The sequence below is a fragment of the Elgaria multicarinata genome, chromosome 16 (assembly GCF_023053635.1).
Source record: "Elgaria multicarinata webbii isolate HBS135686 ecotype San Diego chromosome 16, rElgMul1.1.pri, whole genome shotgun sequence".
Taxonomy (NCBI): domain Eukaryota; kingdom Metazoa; phylum Chordata; class Lepidosauria; order Squamata; family Anguidae; genus Elgaria; species Elgaria multicarinata.
In genome coordinates this window covers 23,267-46,618 of record NC_086186.1, presented here as the reverse complement: position 1 = coordinate 46,618, position 23,352 = coordinate 23,267, and the positions used below count along the sequence as shown (strand labels likewise).

At 47.0% G+C, this 23,352-nt stretch overlaps 1 protein-coding gene across 1 annotated transcript in view; it reads right to left on the bottom strand.

Annotated features, from left to right (window-relative positions):
• LOC134409709 (maestro heat-like repeat family member 5) overlaps positions 1-1,401 on the bottom strand; it is a 109,059-nt gene extending 107,658 nt beyond the window's left edge. Inside the window, exon 1 of the mRNA XM_063142599.1 lies at positions 1,254-1,401. Within this exon, the coding sequence (XP_062998669.1) occupies positions 1,254-1,401 (148 nt within the window). The remainder of the gene's footprint in view (positions 1-1,253) is intronic.
• Positions 1,402-23,352: the final 21,951 nt, after the last annotated feature.

Below are 23,352 nucleotides of genomic sequence, written 5' to 3'. Positions count from 1 at the left end.
GAATCAGGCTCTTTGGTTAGGAAATTTCATGCAGGATTGATCTGTTGACTGACTTGTTCCAGGAAACATCTGCCCCTAGCGGTGCACAAACCCAGGCAGTTGCAGCGGCCCTGAGAGCCTTGCAAGTAAGTCTTCTTCAGCTCTAACATTGCTGATGGATGGTGGAGGAGGGAGTCAGCGAAGGGCCAAGGAGCAAGGCCTGAATGGGGGCGTTCTAGTGTAGGATGTTACGGGTGTCGGACTGGGTCCGGGAGTCCAGAGGACTCTCCCCTGACAACCCTCCGCCACTGGGCCCAGCTCCTTTGGGTGCAACCAGGTCACAAAGAATCTCGCGCAGTGCCACGAGCAGGGGCAGGGAGGGGTGGCGTGGCAGGCAGCCGACAAAGGCAGAGACTGAAGAAGTGCCTCCTTCCATTTCTTAGTGCCAGCAGCAGCCCAGAGACCCCTTTTTCCCCGGGGAGGGGGGGGCTTTTCCTCAAGATGCAAATCAAAATGGGTGGTGAATTCACGGTGGATGTGAATGTAAACCCTTGGGATTTAATAGTTACTCTTCTTTGCTTCACAGAATAAATGGACTTCATCTGAAGGGACTTGGGCCACGGTGGTGGAGGAAAGTGAGGTCAGTGGCTCTTCTCTACTGGCTGTTTGGCTAAAGAGAGGAGACAATATATTAATTTCTTGTTTATTATGCAGATGTTTATACCACTTTCCAATAAAAAGATGCAAGCGGTTTGCATAATAATAGATTTACAACAAAATACAATAAAACAATCATGATTGAACAATGAAACTCTAACTGGCTGTGGTTTGGAGATGAGCAGCAAGCAGAAATTAGCAAAGTGATGTTTTTGGTTGCTCAATTTGTGGGAGGTTTTCATGATTCATCAGGCTGTTGGGTTGAGAATTAGAAACTTTATGCCACTGACATCTACGTCACCTGTCTGACAATGTGGGATAGGGGAAATATGTACTCCTGCATAAGCTATGTGTTATGTGGGTGGGAGGCCCAGTGTTTCCTCCCCTCTCCCTGGTCATAATGGTTCAGAAGGAAGCTGAGGTATGTCCAGGGGGGCGGGGGATTGATTTCTTTTTTGCCAAATGTGTTCCCTGACTTTCCCAAGGGCAGCCCCTAAGCCAAATGAACATACAGGTAGTGGAGCTTGAGTGGTGAAAGATGGGAAGTGATCAATTATACTATAGACCAAAGTGAAGTTTCTGCACTGGTATATTCACAGGACTTGGGATCATCCAACCAATCACCGTCATCACCAGAGGCTTGTTCCCCACCATCTTCTCCTTCTCCATCCTCTCCTCTTTCTGCATCCTCGTGTCCTTCACCTGCAACATCATCTCCTCCACTGAAACAGTCCCTTCCATCTTCTCCACCAAGAGCTGGGCCATCAACGAAAACAACGGCACAACAACCTGCTCAGGTAAGATCACCTTCTCTGACATCTCCTTTCCCACCTCCATCATCCCCAGAGTCATTAAATGAGGGGGAACACAGGCTGTTCAGAGGGAGAGGAGAGGAGAGGAGAGGAGAGGAACGAAGATACGAAATAGCATGAAGGGACAGTTGAGGGGAATGCGGACTGCCTGCCTGATCTCATTATTTCCTTCGCTTTAGACTGAAGGGAACCTCCCCGACATTAAATCAAGGAGCTCAAGGAAAAGGAGAGGAGACCCACTAATCCTTACTGATGAAGAGGTGAGATGATCAATTACCATGGTGTGCACTAGGTGCCTCAGGAGAAATTAGCCAGTGCTCCCGCAGTGGCCTCTCTTCTGCCCACCCTGTATCTCCCCTAAAATGTTGACACGTTCTCAGTCATCCTGGATTTGATCTGCCAGTTGTTGACCTGTTGGTGAACCTTTCTATTGCAGGCCCAGGGTGTCCCTGCGAAGCGGAGGCGTTTGGAGGAGAAAGAACCACAGGAACATAATTTACCTGTAAGTCTCCCCAAATTCTGAACTTTCCGGTAGAGGTGGGAGGAAAAATCAGGTAGGAAGTCCCAAATCCCAGAAGCCTGAAGCTGATTTTTACTCGGACCTTAGAAGATGTCCTTACTTTACATGCAACATGCAATTAAAAAACAACAAGTCAGTAGGTACATATTCAGAATGATTCTCAGCGGCCACAGACTCAGATGCATGGCATTTAAAAGCATGAAGACACCTATGGTCTTTTGAGACAAGAGACATCCTTGGCAAGAGGAACCCCCTCAGAGACATAGGGTACTTATAGGGGAGGCCTTTATTGCGCAATCGCACTGCCTTATTGTATGCTCATAGGAGTTTTAACATGGAACTATGCGCACTGCTTTCAGGAAGAGAGTGAGCTCTTCCCATTGGCTTTTTCAGCTTCTTCCGCAATGCTTTGCTTTTGTTATCAAACCATAATGACTTTAATAATAATAATAATAATAATAATAATAATAATAATAATAATAATTTATTACACGCTTCTCCCTCTGGATCGAGGCAGGGAACAACACCAGAAACAAAATAATACATGAAATTAGTTAAAAAAGAATATAAAACCAATACAATATTTATTATTATTATTATTATTATTATTATTATTATTATTATTATTATTATTATTATTATTTCTTACCCGCCTCTACCTTTGCATCGAGGCTGGGAACAACATTAGTACAGGAATCAACAGGCCATTCCAGCAGCCGTACCACTGCTTCTTTTAACATGGTGGAAAACTCCCTTCCCCGAGAGATGCATTAATAATAAGTTGTAGATATACTCTAACTGCATCTCCTCCCTGGGTGACCAGCGCAAAAGGACAGGGATCGAGAGGACAAGTTGTCTTCCTTACTCATCCAAGCAGCTTGTCCACATCCTCAGTACTCACCAACTGAAACTGATCCCGTGTAATCCTACTCACAGAGTTGCTGGACACTTCAGCTTCGGCTTCTGTTATAACGACGGCCTCTAAATTGGCTCTTATCTGAGAGATTTTATCTGTGAAATGATATTAAAATAATACTCACTGTATTGCCTTTCTATTATTGAAACTTACACCAGTTGTTAAAATAAAAAGTCTAGTGTGGAACATATATCCCAATAGGCTTGCCATACTAAGTTCACACCAGTGTCAGGGGTTAGGATAAATACCACCCAGGCATCTAGCTGTGGCAGAGTCATGGAATGCTGCATTCTGACCCCAGCACTGAGTTTATTTTAGGGGTTGATGATTCAGTGTCTTCCCCAGAATTCACATTTGTGCCTGAGTAGTGGAGGCTGGTGGTTAACTTGAGTTTTGAGGTTAGGACAGGTCAACAGAGGCTGAATTAAGGGGTCCTGGAGGCGGAACAATCTTTGAATCCCCGACACCAATCAATGCAGACCACAGAAAGGGAGAACTGAGGCACATGGACATTAAGGTTATCAGATCAGTTAACAGTATTACACTGGAAAGCAATTTAGAAACGTAAACACATATTGACACACACAAACACACACACACAAACAGAGAGAGAGAGAGAGGGAGAGAGAGAGAGAGAGAGAGAGAGAGAGAGAGAGAGAGAGAGAGAGAGAGAGAGAGAGAGAGAAAATCTGACTCTGTGCCTCTTTCAGAAGCAACACCCAAACAGGAGACACTGGATGGGGTTGCACTCCCTCTGAGAGATCAAGTTCCTCGTTTGGGGATACTCTTATGTCCATCTCTGTCGCTGCAGGCTCAGAGTGCTTTTTACCAGCTTCAGCTGGATCACCAGCTACAGCCTCTCCTGGACAGGGATAGCTTGGCCACGGTGGTACAGGCATAGGTAACCTCAAGACTGGATTACTGCAATGTGCTCTATGTGGAGCTGCCCTTAAAGTTTCTCTGGAACTCAGCTGTTGTCCAGAGCTGATGCCTTCCAGCATGTAACTCCATGCTGAGGGAACTGCACTGGCTACCTATTCAGGCCAGGTATAAGGTTAGTGTACTAGTGTACAATGCCCTAAATAACTTGGGACCAAGATACCTGAGAGAGCACCTTCTCCCCATCAACCTGCCTGGTCACTGAGGTCATCCAAGGGCATGCGAGCCAGGCAAGGAGAAGGCCACACAGTAAGGAGAAGCCCTGTGTATCAGCAGAGGCCCCTAATGATGGAAGCTCTGCACGCAACTCTTCTTCAGGTCCCATGTAACTTCCGGAGGGGAGCGGGACTCTCCCCAAGGACCAAACTCCTGGGAGGGTTCTCAGCTCCCTCTGTCATCAGAGCAGAGCGCTCGGAATAACTCCAGGTCTCTGTTCTGGGAACTAGGAGGCCCAGCTCAGCAGAAGATGAGGCTAAGGACTGTCCCTCCCTCTGAGAAACCACCAAATCCCGACTAGAGTCTTTCGGTGCTTCGCCTTACGTGCGATGCAGCTTTCTCCAGGCGCCTGGGTCTTGCTGGCAGTTGTAATCCAGGACATTGGGAGGGCATCGGATTGGGGAAGTCAAGTCAGAAGAGGATTCACTGCAGCTTACTGTACTCCCTATTCTTCCCTTTCCTTCAGGCACAACCATCGGTCTCCTCCCCTCCCCAGCAAGCAACCTGTGAGGGAAACAAGGTCAGTGGCCAGCGCAGGTTGTGTTTGCTGCAGGGTGGTGTTAAAGGGAGGGGGGATTCATTTCTTTATGGATGTTTAGTATGCAGATTTGTATAGCACTTTCAAGTAGAATTATCAGATCAGTTGACAGAGTAATAGTATTACATTGGAATGCAATTAAAAAAAATCACTAATAGTTGATCACTAATAGTATAACTGGCAAGTTTGCATGATGAATCAGGCTCTTTGGTTAGGAAATTTCATGCAGGATTGATCTGTTGACTGACTTGTTCCAGGAAACATCTGCCCCTAGCGGTGCACAAACCCAGGCAGTTGCAGCGGCCCTGATTGCCTTGCAAGTAAGTCTTCTTTAGCTCTAACATTGCTGGTGGATGGTGGAGGAGGGAGTCAGCGAAGGGCCAAGGAGCAAGGCCTGAATGGGGGCGTTCTAGTGTAGGATGTTACGGGTGTCGGACTGGGTCCGGGAGTCCAGAGGACTCTCCCCTGACAACCCTCCGCCACTGGGCCCAGCTCCTTTGGGTGCAACCAGGTCACAAAGAAGCTTGCGCAGTGCCACGAGCAGGGGCGGGGAGGGGTGGCGTGGCAGGAAGCCTACAAAAGCAGAGGCTGAAGAAGTCTCTCCTTCCATTTCTTAGTGCCAGCAGCAGCCCAGAGACCCCTTTTTCCCGGGGAGGGGGGGCTTTTCCTCAAGATGCAAATCAAAATGGGTGGTGAATGCATGGTGGATGTGAATGTAAACCCTATGGATTTAATTGTTGCTCTTCTTTGCTTCACAGAACAAATGGACTTCCTCTGAAGGAACGTGGGCCATGGTGGTGGAGGAAAGTGAGGTCAGTGGCTCTTTTCTACTGGCTGTTTGGCTAAAGAGAGGAGACAATATATTAATTTCTTGTTTATTATGCAGATGTTTATACTGCTTTCCAATAAAATGATCCAAGTGGTTTTCATAATAATAGATTTACAGCAAAATACAATAAAACAGTCAAGATTGAAGAATTAAACTCTAACTGGCTGTGGTTTGGAGATTAGCAGGAAGCAGAAATTAGCAAAGTGATGTTTTTGGTTGCTCTATTTTGTGGGAGGTTTTCATGATTCATCAGGCTTTTGGGTCGAGAATTAGAACCTTTATGCCACTGACATCTATGTCACCTGTCTGACAATGTGGGATAGGGGAAATATGTACTCCTGCATAAGCTATGTGGTCTGTGGGTGGGAGTGTTAGCAAATGTAACTCCATTTTAGAAAAATCTTGCTGTGTGACTTGGGAATGAACTCTGTTTCACCCAAACCCCCTGTCCTATGTAAGTTGTTTTTCAGAATCAGCAGTTGAGGAATCGGTTTGAACCAAACCCGGATGCCTGCTGACATTTAGTCAGAACCAGTACAATGTACACATTTTTAGAACAATGGTGGGAGAGAGGCATATGTAATGCTAACTATACCACGTATACATTTTTAGAATAATGGCAGGAAAAGAAGCATATGTGATGTTAACGGTATAAATAATTGTAATTTCTTGTATTCAGGGTCCGAATAGCTTTAGAGCTTTTCGCACCCAGCGCTGCAGCCTGAATAAATATATATATATATATATCCTCCAAACTTGATCTGTGCATTTCTATGGGATCCGCCCTTAGGAAGAAAGAACCAGATATTTGTCTAACAAATTGGTGATGTGACTCGGATTATCTTTCTAAGTTGGATCGCTGTCGGCCGTTCTGTCAAAGAGTGGGGCAACTAGGGTGTGGCCACAGGACTGAATTCAGTCCTTCCTCTTTGCCTCAAGACCACAGACTGACCGATGCCGATGTCCAATTAGGCAAGGATCTGAAAGTCTGACAAATTTAGACACAGACCGGAGGCTTTGGAAAGGCGTCTTAAGTTGGCAATTAGACGTAATTGCATATTGGTTCGCAATTAGAAATAGTTGCATTGTATTGTTTGGCAGTTAGACGTGACTGCAATATTGTCTTTGGAGTTCCTGGGAACAGGGGTAAGTGTAATTCTTTTCTTCAAATTGGAAGTTCAGACTTGTCTGAATTTCACTTGGGAAGACATGGGAGTTAAAGTCCCAGTCTGTAGAAGAAAGTTCCTTAACCCCACTTGGTTATATGTTGGGAAATTTCTCTGTCCTTTGTGGTGTTGTGCTAAAAATGTTTGTTGTGTTAAAAATGTCTGTTGTGTTAAAATGTCTAAAGATGAATTGATTAAGTTTTGTGTTTGTGAATGGCCAATTTTTGGCACTGGATAGAGACCAGGGGGGGTCTTTTGATGACATCACAGCCTGCCCCCTCTTGGCTTTTAAAAATGTAAAATGCAAAGGTGTAATATTATGTTAATACAGAAATGGTTTAAGGAGTTAAAGTCCCATGTTTTACCCCAGAGTGAAACCTTTGCACCCCCCCTTCTCAAGGAGGCGAAGATGATCCCTTTGATCATCCCCCTTTGAAACCTAACCCCAAGAATAAGGTTCGCGCTCCCAGCAGGGCATCGCCTGCAGTCAATAGAATTAAGACAAAAGAAGTTAAAGCCCCCCTTCCTCTGACTCTGATCAAGAGGAGGGAGCATTTGCCCCGTCATGAGTAATGCCGCTCCGCTTGCGAACATATTTGCTTACTCTCTCTTCTTCACGTCAAATATGCACAATTGGAAAAACCAGAACCCCTCATTTAGCGAAGACCCAGAGAAGTTGGCAAGTCTGTTCGAATTTATAGGAGTTGGCGGGGGGGGGGGCTCAGCGGATGCCGCTGATTCAGCTCATGCCTCAGGCAGATCCCAGCAGGGGAACTGGCCAGGCAGAGAGAGCACCGCCTATTACAATTGTATAGTAGCCGGTTTAAGATAGATTGTTTCGTAAACCAGTGAACCTGTCTAAAGTTTTTGAAATCAAACAGGAGAAAAACTGAGAGCCCTTCCGCTTTTTTTTTTTGGAATGGCTGACAAATACTTTTAAAATGTATTCTGGCATAGAATCATAGAATAACAGAGTTGGAAGGGGTCTACAAGGCCATCTAGTCCAACCCCCTGCTCAATGCAGGAATCCATGGATCCCTTGACATGGGTCCTTTGGATGATGCCAACCAAAGGGTAATAGTGAATCAGTTTAGATACAACACAGATATATATATATATATATATATATATATATATATTATGCAGAAGATAGATGGAGTGTATGGGAAAGGAATTGGAGAACTTTTAGAAATTGCTCAAGCAGTATATTATTATTATTATTTATTTATATAGCACCATCAATGTACATGGTGCTGTACAGATAACACAGTAAATAGCAGGACCCTGCCGCGTAGGCTTACAATCTAATAAGTTGTAGTAAACAATAAAGAGGGAAGCAGAATGTGAACAGGCACAGGGAAGTGTAAACAGGCACCGGGTAGGGTGAAGCTAAACAGTGTAAAGTCAGAACAAACTCAATATTTGAAGGCAATAGGGAAAAGAAAAGTTTTAAGCTGAGTTTTAAAAGCAGTGATTGAGTTTGTAGTTCTCAAGTGTTCTGGAAGAGCGTTCCAGGCGTAAGGGGCAGCAGAAGAAAAAGGATGAAGCCGAGTGAGGGAAGTGGAGGTTCTTGGGCAGGCGAGAATATGATCGAAGGGATGAGATAGATGAGAAGAACCAGGTGAGGCGACAGGCAAAATTTATTGCCCTAGCCTTAGAGGAGAAAGACAAAAGGAAAGTCAGAAATTATGGAGGAGGTTCAAGAGGGCAGGCAAGAAGGCAGCCCCTTGGCAAGAGTCAATGTGCGTTCTGCAAAGAACAGGGACACTGGAAACAGGAATGCCCTATTTTAAAGGCAAAATTGGAACGTGAAAGTCCCAGAGGAGGGTCTGGACCAACACCAGTCCTTTATGAATCCCAATGAAGGGGACCTGGGTCGGGCTCCCCCATTCTTCGAACTGATTCAGCCAGCACCGACCCAGTGGTAAAGATTAAGGTGGGGGATAAGACCTTTGAAGCCCTGCTGGATACCGGGGTGGCACTTTCCTTACTCCCTTTAGCTAATGCCCCGGGAGGAAGAACCCGTGTCGCTGCCATCACAGGCGTGACAGGAAAAGCACAGCAAGTGGACGTCACGTGCCCCCTGCTGACAAAAATTGGCAATAATTTGCGATACCAATTTGTTTGTTCAGCTGCTTGCCCAGTAGCCTTACTGGGCCGAGATATTCTAACAAAACTAAAGGCTCAAATTTGTTTTCTTGAAGATGGCAAACTTGAAGTAACCATTCCTAAACAACAGGGAAGCAATTACCAAATGGCCTTATTGCTCCAAGATTTGTCCCCCATGAGAGAGGACAATGAAGAATTATTATTAGACACTGTGGACCAGGATGTCTGGGCTGAAAATGGGGGAAACAGCCGAGGACTGTCAAAGAGCCACTATCAGTCTTCTTAACTGGCTGCATGATGCGGGCTATAAAGTATCTAAAAAGAAGGCCCAAGTTATTAAACAGAAGGTTACCTTCCTGGGATATGAGCTTAAACAGGGAGAGAGGTCCTTGAGCACTGCACGTACCCAAGCTATCCATGAATACCCTACCCCTTCAAACCCTCGAGCTCTGAGGGCATTTTTGGGTCTAACTGGATTCTGTCGCCTATGGATACCTGATTATGGAGGGAAGGCAGGCCCCTTATATGAGGCATTGACTAAAGAAAGATTATTGCAATGGAAATGGACCCGAGAGATGAATAAAGCGTTTCAAGACCTTAAATCAGCATTACAGGTGCCACCCGCCTTAGCCTTACCCGATTACCGGAAGCCATGTCGCCTGTACGTGCACGAAAAGAAAGGAGTGGCCTCAGGATTGCTGTGCCAGAAGCTGGGACCTTCATGGAGACCGGTAGGCTATTATTCTAAAGTCTTAGATCCTGTAGCTAAAGGTTGGCCTGCATGCTTGAGAGCTGTCGCTGCCACCGCCCTCCTCGTCCAGGAAGCGGACAAGCTGACCATGAGAGGAGAGATGGAAGTTCTTGTGCCACATGGAGTGCCCCAGATCCTAGGATCAGGAGGAGGAGATAAGTATCTCAACCCTGCACGGCAGTCAAGGTATGAAATTGGATTATTGTTAACTGAACGATTGACTTTTAAGGCCATTGCCTCTTTAAATCCTGCAACATTGTTACCTGAAGGAACCTCAGAGGAGGGCCCCGAGCATGACTGTTTAGAGACTTTAAGTCTAGAATCCAAGTCTAGACCTGATTTAAATGATATTCCCCTTGAGCATCCTGATGTGACTTATTTTGTTGACGGCTCTAGTTTTGTAACTGAAGGGGAAAGACACACAGGAGCAGCTGTGGTATCCAGTGAAGAAATCATATGGCAGGAGAGATTACCTCCACATTTCTCTGCACAAGCCGCTGAATTGATTGCTTTAACGCGAGCCCTCGAGTTTGGAACAGGTAAACGCTTAAATGTATATACAGACTCTCGTTATGCTTTCTCTGTATTATATGCGCATGGTGCCTTATGGAAAGAAAGAGGTTTCATCACTGCCAATGGACAGCCTGTCGCGCATGGAGGTCTCATCAATGACCTGTTACAAGCCCTGATGCTTCCCCTTGAAGTGGCTGTGATGCATGTGCGAGCCCACGGACGTGCGCCCGAAGAAAAATTGAGAAAAGGAAATCAGAAGGCAGACCAGGCTGCTAAACAAGCTGCCCTGCAAGGAGAAGCAGGAATTTTCCTAGTTCAACCCGCCAAACCGTTACCACCTGTATATGAACCCTCAGATGACGCCCTGGCTCAAGAAACCAAAGCTCAAAAGAATGAGACTGGTTGGTGGATAACCCCTGAAGGACTTGCAGTACTGCCTCGAATAATCATGAGAAAAATCCTACAAGATCTTCATCAGAACCTGGGACATCCTGGAGCCAGCAGCATGGTGGAGCACCTGCAAAGAACAACCATTGGAAAAGGGATGCACCAAGAAGCCCAAAGAATAGCCTCAACTTGCACCATCTGTCAGAAGACCAACATTCCCAGACGACCCCCTCCAGCGATGAGAGGAAGACCGGGGGCACACTACCCATTCCAGCGTCTACAAGTAGACTTCGCCGAAATGCCTCCTGCCAAAGGGTTTAAGTATTTGTTAGTTTTTGTTGATCAGGTCACGGGTTGGATAGAGGCCTTTCCTTGTCAGAATAACCAGGTTAAATCTGTAGTTCAAAAGTTAATGTCAGAAATTGTAACTTGCTTTTCCTTACCTGAAGTCATAGAAATCAGATCAAGGAAGCCATTTTACTTCTAAGATAGTGCAGTGGGTAGCTAAAAGAGCTAGGGATAGATTGGAAGCTCCACACTCCTTGGAGGCCACAGGCCTCAGGACAAGTGAAAAGAATGAATAGGAAGAACCCTTGAAAGAAACACTGAAGAAAATCCAGCTAGAAACCTCTCAAAATTGGGTAGATGCCTTGCCCCTAGCCTTAACGAAGCTTAGGAGAATGCCTCGCAAGGGTTTAAAGACATCACCTTTTGAATTGATGTTTGGGTTTCCACCGTGTGTGCTGACTGGGATAAGGGAAGAAGTTAAGTGGGAAATGGGAGACCAGATGTTATTTGGTCATGTAACTGCCCATCAGTCTGTTTTAACACAGCTCCACAAGTACGCCGCACCCTTCCAGCGATTGCCACTTGATGCCCCGATCCATCGTTTCCAGACGGGAGATGAAGTGTTGTTGAAAAGGTGGAACCCAGATTCTGACGGCGTACGGTGGGAAGGACCTTATTCAGTAGGACTTGTAAGCCATTCAGCAGTTAAGTTAATTGGACTAAATAAATGGACTCATTGTTCTAGAATTAAAGCCTACAGGCCACCCCTGCCTCCTTCGAGCCTCGCATGCTCGAGGGACACGGGCAACCTTGAGGACAGCAACCCTCCCTCTCTGAACTCACCGGAAGCAGCTCAGAGCATAGGACAAGAATCCAACAAGGATCAAGACAAGCGTGTTAAGTATACTTGTATACCTCTTGGAGGCACCAAAGTTAAAATTGTGAAAAATCAGTAGATGGGTGGGCCTCCAAAGTGTGCACTATCATACAGCAGCTGAACCAGTCATTCGAAATTTTGTAAACCCACTGCCCCAAAGAGAACTGAACAACACTGTTGTGTGGACACAAGGAAAAGGGCCTCAGAAAAACCCCTACATCTTTCAGAGGTTAGGGACTGTAGAGCCCAAAATCTACTGGCCTTTGTGGTATAGGCGGCATCCAGAGAATTATCGGCCTCGGCCCTAAATTAAAAAATAAGTGTGTAACCACTTTAAAAGTAAAGGGTCTCAATTAGATACTCCCATTTGTGTACACCACGATCGGCACCCATCAAAGTGTGCCATTTCCATGATAGGCCATGTCTACTTTTAAAAGATTCAGAAGCATGGCCTTGGTCCTGCTTGAATGCTTGATCCTAATCCAGACGGGACAAGGAAACTGGTTCAAAACACATGCTGAATATATGTTTAACCAACATGGACAAGATGCAATTTTGTTTTATGAACATCCTCTTACTGTAAGAGACTTTACCATGATACCTAGTTTAATTACTGATCCTGACATGGTTGTAGGAGCTCTGCAAGCCACGCTAGGGAATAAAGGAGCAGGTACTCTTTTTACTAAAGTAAGTAGCAGTGAATTCAGAGCAAACCCACACCGAAGGTTTAAAACCAATAAGTACACCAAAGGAATGTGTTTTTGTTGTTCACACTCAGGAAGTTAGAATAACAAGACCAAAGATTGGGGAAAATAGAAGCCATTCTATGAACGATTAAAGAATTATTCCTATTGTTCTGATAAATTTTGGTTGTGGGGACAGAGAAATACTTCCATGTCTATTAACTCCCCTAATCAAACAACCTTTTCTGATATATATCCTGAATACCCAATGTTTCAGGCGAAATATTCAGGAAAAGGAGGAAGTATTTGCTCTGGATGGCAAGCCAGAGACCCCAATTTATGTTTCTTTTATAAAGGATGGGCCACTAACTATCACCCTGGAAACTACCAATGTGTGGGCGTTGGGTATCTGACCATGCCAGTGCAAGTGGTAAAACTTGCTGGAACCAGAACTCGGAGAGAAACAGGGGGCTTAGGACAGCTAGTGGGACCCATAGGAAAGAATTGTAATGACATGGTGATTGTAGGAGAACAAATGTCTAAAACAGAACCATCAAGAGTAGCAGGTGGATTATTCTCTGGAATCCTAACATTAGGAGCATATCCTGGCATCATTGCACAGGAAAACCGTAAAAGTATATTAGGCTTGACCTGCCGCTTAGAGAAAACTATAAATGCTACTGCAAGAATGATTAGAGCAATGCAATCTGAAATAGAAGATCTTAGTCAAGAAGTTGCACAGCAGCGTTTTGTATTAGATTATATTTTGGCCAAACAAGGAGGATATTGTAAGATAGTTGGTAAAGGGTGTCGAGTCACCTTTCAAGATTTAAATAAAACTATTGAAAATGAACTTGAGAATCTCCAACATATGAATGGCCAAAATACAAGAGGGATCAGCGGACCAAATGATTGGTTTAACTGGCTTACCAGCTGGTTACCTGATTTAAGTTGGCTCAAGGGATTGATAATGATTATGTTAGCTGTATTGTTTGTTTGTCTAGTATTATCTTGTCGCTTTCCCTGTTTAATGGCTCTTATTCGCCACATGCAAAAAAAAAAGCTTGATGCAAAAACAAATGCTTGTAATGTATGAACAAATAGATGAAGGAATCAATGATAAACTGTGATTTATGATCTATAAACGCTTTAGAGGAGGGAGAAATGTTAGCAAATGTAACTCCATTTTAGAAAAATCTTGCTGTGTGACTTGGGAATGAACTCTGTTTCACCCAAACCCCCTGTCCTATGTAAGTTGTTTTTCAGAATCAGCAGTTGAGGAATCGGTTTGAACCAAACCCGGATGCCTGCTGACATTTAGTCAGAACCAGTACAATGTACACATTTTTAGAACAATGGTGGGAGAGAGGCATATGTAATGCTAACTATACCACGTATACATTTTTAGAATAATGGCAGGAAAAGAAGCATATGTGATGTTAACGGTATAAATAATTGTAATTTCTTGTATTCAGGGTCCGAATAGCTTTAGAGCTTTTCGCACCCAGCGCTGCAGCCTGAATAAATATATATATATATATCCTCCAAACTTGATCTGTGCATTTCTATGGGATCCGCCCTTAGGAAGAAAGAACCAGATATTTGTCTAACAGGAGGGCGGGGGTTTCCTCCCCTCTCCCTGGTCATAATGGTTCAAAAGGAAGCTGAGGTATTTCCGGTGTGTGTGTGAGAGAGAATTGATGAATGTGTTGGCCAAATGTGTTCCCTGACTTAGAATCATAGAATCATAGAATAGCAGAGTTGGAAGGGGCCTACAAGGCCATGGAGTCCAACCCCCTGCTCAATGCAGGAATCCACCCTAAAGCATCCCTGACAGATGGTTGTCCAGCTGCCTCTTGAATGCCTCTAGTGTGGGAGAGCCCACAACCTCCCTAGGTAGCTGATTCCACCGTCGCACTGCTCTAACAGTCAGGAAGTTTTTCCTGATGTCCAGCCGGAATCTGGCTTCCTTTAACTTGAGCCCGTTATTCCGTGTCCTGCACTCTGGGAGGATCGAGAAGAGATCCTGGCCCTCCTCTGTGTGACCACCTTTTAAGTATTTGAAGAGTGCTATCATGTCTCCCCTCAATCTTCTCTTCTCCAGGCTAAACATGCCCAGTTCTTTCAGTCTCTCTTCATAGGGCTTTGTTTCTAGACCTCTGATCATCCTGGTTGCCCTCTTCTGAACACGCTCCAGCTTGTCTGCGTCCTTCTTGAATTGTGGAGCCCAGAACTGGACGCAATACTCTAGATGAGGCCTAACCAGGGCCGAATAGAGAGGAACCAGTACCTCACGTGATTTGGAAGCTATACTTCTATTAATGCAGCCCAAAATAGCATTTGCCTTTCTTGCAGCCATATCGCACTGTTGGCTCAAATTCAGCTTGTGATCTACAACAATTCCAAGATCTTTCTCATTTGTAGTATTGCTGAGCCAAGTGTCCCCCATCTTGTAACTGTGCATTTGGTTTCTATTCCCTAAATGTAGAACTTGGCATTTATCCCTATTAAATTTCATTCTGTTGTTTTCAGCCCAGCACTCCAGCCTATCAAGATCACTTTGAAGTTTGTTTCTGTCTTCCAGGGTATTAGCTATCCCACCCAATTTTGTGTCATCTGCAAATTTGATCAGCGTTCCCTGCACCTCCTCGTCCAAATCATTAATAAAAATGTTGAAGAGCACTGGGCCCAGGACTGGGCCCTGCGGCACCCCACTCGTTGCCTCTCCCCAGTTTGAGAAGGTTCCATTGATAAGTACTCTTTGAGTCCGATTCTGTAGCCAACTGTGGATCCACCTAATAGTTGTTCCATCTAGCCCACTTTTAGCTAGTTTGTTAATCAGAATGTCATGTGGTACTTTGTCAAAAGCTTTGCTGAAGTCAAGATATATGACATCCACAGCATTCCCACAGTCCACAAGGGAGGTTATCCTATCAAAAAATGAGATCAAATTAGTCTGACAGGATTTGTTCCTGACAAATCCATGTTGGCTTCTAGTAATCACTGCATTGATTTCAAGGTGTTTACAGATTGACTTCTTTATAATCTGCTCCAGAATTTTCCCAGGGATGGATGTCAGGCTGACTGGTCTGTAGTTCCCAGGTTCCTCCTTTTTGCCCTTTTTGAAGATAGGGACAACGTTAGCCCTCCTCCAGTCGTCCGGCACCTCACCCGTCTTCCATGATTTTGCAAAGATAATAGACAAAGGTTCTGAGAGTTCTTCCGCTAGCTCCTTCATTACTCTTGGATGCAGTTCATCGGGCCCTGGGGATTTGAACTCATTCAAGGAAATTAGGTGTTCTTTGACCATTTGTTTATCAATCTCAAACTGCAATCCTGCCCCCTCAACTTCTGCTACACTTTTTCCAGGGGGGTCATAGACCCGCTTTTGGGAGAAGACCGAGGCAAAGTAGGAATTGAGCACTTCAGCCTTTTGTTTGTCGTCTGTTATCAATTTGCCATCCTCATTAAGCAGTTGAACCACCATTTCTTTCCTCTGTCTTTTACTACTCACGTATCTGAAGAAAGCCTTTTTATTGCTTTTAGCATCCCTCGCTAATCTCAGCTCATTCACAGCTTTAGCCTTCCTGACGTCATTTCGGCACTTCTGCGCCACTTGTCTGTACTCTTCTTTTGTAGCCTGGCCTTCCTTCCACTTCCTATATGTATCCCTTTTTGTTTTCAGTTCATCAATAAGCTTTTTGTGGAGCCACATTGGTTTCCTCTGTTGTCTTCTATCTTTTCTCCTTGTTGGAATTGTTTGTAACTGTGCCTTTAAAATTTCATTTTTTAGATACTCCCACCCATCCTGCACTCCTTTTCTTTTTAGGCTCCCTTGCCACGGGACCTTACTTATTATAGTTCTGAGTTTATTAAAATCAGCTTTCCTAAAATCCAGAGTACGTGTATGGCTACGCTCGACTTTTGTCTCCTTCATAATCAAGAATTCAAGTATGACGTGGTCACTTTCCCCCAGAGTTCCTGTAACTGCCACTTTATCCACTAAGTCATCCCTATTGGTCAATAACAAGTCAAGGATTGCCGATCCTCTAGTTCCTTCCACCACTTTCTGTAGGAGAAAGTTATCACCCATACATGTCAAGAATTTCTTGGAAGGGCCGCTTTTGGCAGTAATGGTTTCCCAACAGATATCAGGGTAATTGAAGTCCCCCATCACTACTACATCACACTTCCTTGAAACACTGGCAATTTGTTTCTCAAAAGTTTCGTCCTCGTCTTCTCCTTGATTGGGTGGTCGGTAGTAGACTCCGATTATCATAGTCTTTTTATTCCTAGCCCCATTTATTTTAATCCAGACGCTCTCGACGGGGCTCCCAATCTCATCCGCCTGTATTTCTGTGCAGGGATAGGTATTTTTAACATATAGTGCAACTCCACCTCCCTTTCTATTTCTTCTGTTCTTTTTGAACAAGTTATATCCTTCAATTGCTATATTCCAGTCATGGGAGTCATCCCACCAAGTTTCAGTTATACCTATCAAGTCGTATTTGCCTTCATGTAATAAGAGTTCAAGTTCATTCTGTTTGTTTCCCATGCTCTGGACATTAGTATATAGACATCGAAGACCATGTGTTTTATAGTCTGGCTTTGTTCCTACCTTGTTGCAGACACTATTTTGGGACTCTGTTGGAGCTGTTCTCTGTACTGTGGTGCATTGGCCTTCATCCATTGTTGCCTCAAAATTTACGTCTCCCACCCCCGCAAGATTCAGTTTAAAGCCCTCCTGATGAAGTTCTTCATGCTGTGGCCGAACTCATTCTTTCCAGCCCTTGTGAGGTGCAACCCATCCCTTGCCAGCAGTCCATGTTCCAAGTAGCGTAGCCCGTGGTCCCAGAATCCAAAACTCTCACGACGGCACCACCTTCGAAGCCAGTCGTTCATCCGGAGTATTTTTCTTTCCCTTTCTAATCCTCTTCCAAGAACCGGGAGGATGGATGAGAAAACTACCTGGGCCCCAAAGTTCTTCAGTTTCCTTCCCAGAACTTCAAAGTCTGAAATGATTTCTTCGTAGCTCTGCTTGGCGACATCATTTGTTCCCACATGGATGAGAAGAAAGGGGTATGTGTCCGTGGGCTTTATGAGCTTCGGTAACCCTTCAGTCACATCTCTAATCTGTGCTCCAGGGAGACAGCACACCTGGCGAGTCCATGGGTCTTCACGACATACTTGGGTTTCAATCCCACGCAGCAGGGAGTCTCCCACAACGACTACTCTTCACTTCTTCTTGGTTGACCTACCTTCTGTCTCTTGGTCACTGTTGCATGGTGCCTCTTGTACTTCTTCCTCTGCAAACTGTCCTTCAGTCTCATTCTCCAGAAGCTGAAAGCGGTTGCTTAACTGCAGTGGCTCCACCGGTGCAGAACGCCCTCTAATTCCTCGTCTAACTGTCACTCTTTTCCAGGGAGTTTCCTCTTCATTGGCTTTCCTCCCCTCAGCATACTCCACTTCTGCTTCAGCTGGCTGTTGTTCTTCAATCTCATGTGCTTCTTGTTGCTGTTGCAGTTCCACCGTACGGTCTAAGAACTCCTCGACTTCTCTTATTCCTTGGAGGGTGGACACTCGCTGCTCAAGTCCTCTCACTTTTTCTTCCAAAAGTGCCACCAGCTTGCACTTGTTGCAGGTATACGCCATGTTGAGCTCAGGCAGAAACACGAACATTGCACACCCTTTGCAGGTCACTACCTCTAGGGACTCCTTTCCATCCATAATGTCGATTTCTGCTTTTGTTTTTTTTCCCTTTTTGATTATAGTAGAATTGCCTTTGCTTTGTTGTGTCCTCTCTGAAGGTACACAACTATATGAGGATGTCTTAAGGGAAAGTAATCTTTTGGGGTTTTTTTTGCTTTTGTTTGGTGGTGGTTTTGTGGGGGGTTTTTTTTCTCTTTATGCTTTTCTTTTTTCCCCCACCTCTTTTTTATTTTTATTTTATTTATTTATTTATTTTATTATTATTATTATTTTTAGAGGCCTCCCCCTTGACCTCCCCTGCCGAACACCCCCTGCCAAACTCCTGTTTGCTCTTCCTGTTAGCTCGCTCCCTGTTCACTCGCTCCCTGGGAATCTGGCTTACTTTTCTAGCTCCTCCTTGAGCTGGGCCAGCTGCTTTTCCCTGCTTCTGCTCAGCTCCAAGTCAGGAACCAGAATGAGGTCACTGAAAGGCCAACAACAATCAGCAGCAATTAGGCACTGATTGCTGAGACCAACTGACAATCAGGCCACTCCCCCTTCAGCTCCTGCAGCAATTATAAACACCAACCTCTCACTCAGCACTCAGGAGCACATGGCAAGCACACGGCCTCTTTGAATTGGCAGCCTCCTGGGTTTCCTTGAGGCTTCTCTTGTTCCCCTTTCCTTGGTCTCCTCTTCCCCTACACTCCCCCTGCCAAACTCCTGTTTGCTCTTCCTGTTAGCTCGCTCCCTGTTCGCTCGCTCCCTGGGAATCTGGCTTACTTTTCTAGCTCCTCCTTGAGCTGGGCCAGCTGCTTTTCCCTGCTTCTGCTCAGCTCCAAGTCAGGAACCAGAACTTTCCCAAGGGCAGCCCCTAAGCCAAATGAACATACAGGTAGTGGAGCTTGAGTGGTGAAAGTTGGGAAGTGATCAATTATACTCTAGACCAAAATAAAGTTTCTGCACTGTTTTGTTCACAGGACTCGGAATCATCATCGAACCGATCGCTGTCATCACCAGCGTCTCGTTCCCCACCATCTTCTCCTTCTCCATCCTCTTCTCCTTCTGCATCCTCATGTCCTTCACCAGCACCATCATCTCCTCCATTAAAACAGTCTCTTCCATCTTCTCCACCAAGAGCTGGGCCATCAACGGGACAACCATCTGCTCAGGTAAGATCACCTTCTCTGCCAGATGGTGATGCTTGGGGATAGTTCTTCCTCAAAAAAAGAGCTATTGTCTGGCGTACCACAAGGTGCCACAAGGCCCAAAGAACAAATCCCCAAACTTCTAGGGAGCCATACGGCTGGCCATTTGACTAGGAAGAGAAGGATGGCCAATGAATCCTCCCAATATGCTTAAAATGGCTGTCTCTTATTTTCCACATTTATTTACTACATTTAGACTCAGTCTTTCCTCCCAATAACTTGATGGGGTATAGATGGTTCTCCCCTCCTCCTCCCCCTTCCCAGAACAGCCCCTGATGTAGGTTAGTCGGACAGGGTGGATGACTGGGCCCAGGTGAGGAGGGGAGGCCAAAAAGGTAAGTTTAGGACACTTTACGTGAACTAATTAAGGTTGCACGGATCTGCAGAGTGGGGGGGGGGATTTATAGAAATGGGGTACAAAGATAGGAAATAGCATGAAGGACAGTCCAAGGGAATGCGGACCGCCTGCCTGATTTCATGATTTCCTTCTATTTAGACCAAAGGGAACCTCCCGAAAGTCAGAAGGAAGGTGTCAAGAAAAAGGTGAGGAGCCCCTTTGAGCTACAAAGAGGAAGCAGTAAAACACTCAATAGCCCTGTGCTCTCTGCTCACAACGCTCTTTGGCTCTTCCCAAACTCACCCCATGAATCGGTGGAAGCCCTTGAGGCTGACCCTGGGGCCCCCTGGGCTGCCATTTACAGGGAGGGGGAGGGAAATCCACAGTGTGGCTCCCTTCTGCAAGAGCAAGCAGGACGGTGACAAAGTGTGTCCAGGGCTACTGAAGGAGCAAGATGCCACGCTGCTGCTCTTTTCCGCATCCACCCAACTCCCTCCCACAAAAGGGTTGGGGGACACAGGGAGGCGGAAGCTGTGTCGGCCCCTGGGAAGGGGGATCATTGGCCCCTTGGGCTCCCCTCCCAGGGGGGTCCGAATAGACAGAAAACCATGGAGGCCCCTCAGCAGTCATTACTAACTTTCCTCTCTCACACTTTTACTTTCAGAAGAGGAAGCCAAAAAATGAGGAGCCTGCCGAGAAAAGGTTTGGAATTTTCTTTTGCTTCTGTATTTCAGATGTGTTGAGGGAAAATGTCACAGTGGGGATGGGGTTCTGTAGTGTGGCCCCCTGTCCTGGCCATGTATATATAGAGAGGTAAGTGGCAGCTTGAAAGCCCGAACAAGACTCCTGTGGACTCTGATCCACCTCACAGGGCTGCTGTGGGAATCCCTGGGGAAGGGTGAATACGGCTCAGGGCATGGCCTGAAGGCACTTCACGAAGGCCGCCAGCTGAAGCTAAGCATCCCTGGGTCAGGTCAGTGCTGGGATCGGAGACCCCCATGGAAATCCAAAGGATACCTCCCCCAGCCCCATGGCCTCGTTGTCAGTGGGGTGGCCCAAGTCTGTGGCTGGGCCAAACGACTTCTGGCTGCAGGTGAGGAGTCCTATGGCTGAATCCCCTGCATGGGGAAGACAAGCGTAGTGGGGAGAAATGGTTGGAATGGGGAGTCGCTCCAATGGAGCAAACCCTGTAGGAACCTCATGGACTCACTCCTCCAATGTCTCTGTTTTGCAGGAAAAGAATGAAAAGATGCTCGTTCCTGCCTTCTTTTCCTCCCTTCCTTCTATTTCCTCTTCCATTCTCTCTCTCTCCCTTTTTCATTTCTTCTATCCTTCTTTTTCATCTCTCTCTCCCTCTCTCTCTCTCTGTCTCTCATTACTTTTTTCCTTTTTTTATTTTTTAATGAAAAATACATACAACATATACAGCATGCATTGCCTGGGAAGTGGACACTCGTGTCCTCCCCGCTGCCACTGCCGCTGCCACTACTCTGGTCCCTGGAGGAGTCCTCTTTTGTTCTGCAGGCGCCCCACAGCCGACTGCTTCTCCCAAAAGCTGAAGCAGGCGTCTGCGTGGTGCCTGTGGAACGCATGAGGACTCCTCCGGGGGCCAGAGTATGCTGGATCACTTCAGGCAGTGGCTGGCCATGGTGGGGGGTGGCAGATTGCAGCAACGAGCGAGCCACTACACCCGTGAGCAGGCGATCACGGTAATGGCAGTGGGAAGGACACGAGTGCCAACTGTCTCTGGCCTCTGGTAGGTTCAGCCCCCAGGCAATGCATGCTGGGAGTTGTATTTATTTATTTTATTTCTTTATTTCTTTATTTAATTTAGATACTGCCCCATAGCTGAAGCTCTCTGAGCACTTTGTAGGCTGTTTCTCCTTTATTTATTTATTTTTATTTATTTATTACATTTTTATACCGCCCAATAGCCAAAGCTCTCTGGGCGGTTCACTTTACGGAGGCCTAGGGCTCTGCATTAAAACGGTGGTTCCACCCTAAAATGGCAGATCTGTCATGAAATGACCATCATAATTTGGATTTCAAAATCTGTGGCCCGAGGCTTGCACAGGCCTAGTTGTAACTAGGAGAGTGTCTCTTACTAAAATTTTGAGCTTTTGTGCTTTTGCTCAAGACCGGCTCACATTTGTCAAAGCAGAAATTAAAGTGAACCAAAGTGCACACCTCCCCCCTGAGTTTCTGCTATCAGCATATAGAGAAACAGCAAATCGAAAGCATTCTGAGTTGCCGCCTCCACGGCTTGCACAATTTCCAGGGCTTTCTTAAAGTCTAATTTGCATTCTGCCTATCAACGCCTCTGCATCCTGTCCCCATTGATGCCACAGACTAGCCGTTCCCTCAGCAAGGCATTCAAGGTACCTCCAAACGTACAATGCTCTGACAGGTGACGTAGTCTCCCAAACAGTCTGCCACAGACTTCCCAGGGGATTGTGAGAGACTGTTAAAGTAAAATCGCAGCATAATATCTGATGGCCTAGGTTTACGATGACTTGAGGATGGGGTGCAGGATGGCTGCCTCTGCTGCCGCTGTCCCAGACCAGGCCCAGCTGCCTGGGCTGGGCATCGACGGAAGCCGCCAGCCCCCTCCCACACCCACACCACAGAGAACAGCCACCCAGTGCCCGCACTGGCCCAGCCGAGGCCCAGCCATCTGGACTGGGCAGCGAAGGGTTCCGACAGCCGGAACCCTTTGCTGCCCGGCCCGGATGGCCATTCTCCAGGGCGTGGGAATGTGTGTATGGAAAGGCAGGCCACTGGCTCCCTTCGCTGCCCGTCCCTGGTGGCTGGGCCTGGGCTGGGCCAGTGTCCAGGCCAAGGGGGTGAGATGGGGATGGGCCTGCCGCCAGCTCACTTCAATGCTTGGCCTGGGTGGCTGGGCATGGGCTGGGACAGTGTGGGTTCCAGGCTGCCATTCTCCAAGTTCTGGGGGTGGGTACGCCATCGGCTCCCTTCGCTGCCCATCCCTGGTGGCTGGGCCTGGGCTGGGACAGTGCGGGTGCCAGGTGGCCATTCTCCAGGGGCTGGGGTGGGTGTATGGGTAGGCAAGCCACCGGCTCTCTTTGCTGCCCAGCCAGGGCGGCTGGTCCTGGGCTGGGCCAGTGCGGGTGCCGGGTGGTCATTCTCCCATGGCATGGGGGTGGGGTGGGGGTGCCACCAGCTCACTTCATTGTCCAGCCTGGACGGCCAGGCCTGGGCTGGGACAGCATGGTGCCAGTGCCCATTCTCCAGGGGGTGGGGGGCCAGGGGCCTGCCCCAAACCCCCAAACCCACAGAATGGCCACCTAGCACTCGCACTGGCCCAGCCCAGACCCAGCCATCTGTTCTGGGCAGCAAAGGGTGCCGGTGGCCTGCCCACCCCCAACACCTGGCGAATGGCCACCCGGCACCCACACTGTCCCAGCTGAGGCCCAGCTGTGAGGGCCGGGCAGCCAAAGGAGCCAGTGGCCTGCCCACCCATATACTCACCCCAAACCCTGGAGAATGGCCCCCTGAAACCTGTGCCGTCCCATCCCAGGCCCATCCATCCAGGCCAGCTAGCCAAAGGAGATGGCAGACTGCCAAACGCCACCCACCAAAGAATGGCCGCCCTGTGCCAGCACTGGACCAGCATAGGCTCACCAGTCCGGGCTGGCAGCGAAGGTTTCTGGTGGCCTGTCCACCCCCCCACCCCCAAAGAATGGCCGCCCAGCACCCGCACTATCCCAGCCCAGGCCCAGCCGCCCAGCCCTGGCAGTGAAGTGAGCCAGTGGCCTGCCCACCCACCCACTCTCCCCACTACACAGTGCTGCTCCTACTGGTGCTGCTGGGCCTGGGTTGCCGTCATCATCCTGCAGCTGCTGTTGCTCCCGCACTGGCTAGCTCCAGTCCTGCTTCTTCCGCTGCCCAAAGCTGACTGCTGCTTCTGCCCAGCCAGCC